The 817-nt window shown below is 32.9% G+C and overlaps 1 protein-coding gene across 1 annotated transcript; it reads right to left on the bottom strand.

Moving 5' to 3' along the window:
- Nucleotides 1-768, bottom strand: Tsp_15818 (eukaryotic translation initiation factor 2C 3; the record flags this gene model as incomplete). The annotated part of the gene is made up of 4 exons (XM_003370496.1): nt 593-768; nt 436-532; nt 181-375; nt 1-123 (listed from the first exon to the last, which is right to left on the bottom strand). Coding segments are annotated over exons 1-4 (486 nt in total), but the record flags the coding sequence as incomplete, so codon positions are not given.
- Between the last annotated feature and the right edge of the window lie 49 nt (nt 769-817).

Raw genomic sequence — 817 nt, 5'->3', positions numbered from 1 at the left:
ATCACAACAAAAAAATCGAGCATGATGTCGCTTTTGAACCACAATAAACGTAATCAACGGCCGGTAATTTGTTGCAAATGATTTGCAAGCCCTACGAAGAGCAGGCAGTTCTTCTTCCAAAACCTTTTTAAAAAAATAAATTTTTACTTTGCTTCAATTAATGATACAACACAATTTCACCTGCATAAATTGACCTTCGGATACTCCATCTCGATAAACAATAATATTTTTCAGAGCCGTACCATTAACATCAAGATATTCCAGTAAACGTTCTGAAAATTGTTCGATAAATCCAGTGATCAGTTCTTGCTTCGCTGGTTGTAGTTTCACCGAAGCATGAAATTTCGTCACTTTTGTATCCACATTTCCAACAACCTTCAAATCAAAAACATTCCTTCAATAATTTGGAAGTACAATAACATGAATAATACCCACCGAAGCTATTGATGGTAAATGCGTTTCTACAGCTGATGGATGAACCACATCCACACCAATTACCAATGCATTATTCTTATACAAATAATTATCCAAACTAAACAAAAAGCTTCCATTCAAGAATTTTTCATACGCATTCATAAATTCAATATCATACATTTCATCTTCCAGTAATTTTGTATTGATGCCACCAATTTTCATATTTATTTTCATCGCAATATTTAACATCGTCGAATAACTCTTCTTTATTGCTACATCACTTATTGTTTTCGGTAATACACACTGAGTGACCAATCCAAAAGTGATATCACCACAAGATTTCACTTGAGCTTAAAAAAGGTAAAAATACATTCAGCATTAATAAAATAAGAATCCACCACAG

This window comes from Trichinella spiralis, assembly GCF_000181795.1.
Source record: "Trichinella spiralis strain ISS 195 chromosome Unknown Scfld667, whole genome shotgun sequence".
NCBI lineage: Eukaryota > Metazoa > Nematoda > Enoplea > Trichinellida > Trichinellidae > Trichinella > Trichinella spiralis.
The sequence above is the reverse complement of the archived record's forward strand: the minus strand, read 5'-3'. Positions and strand labels throughout refer to the sequence as shown.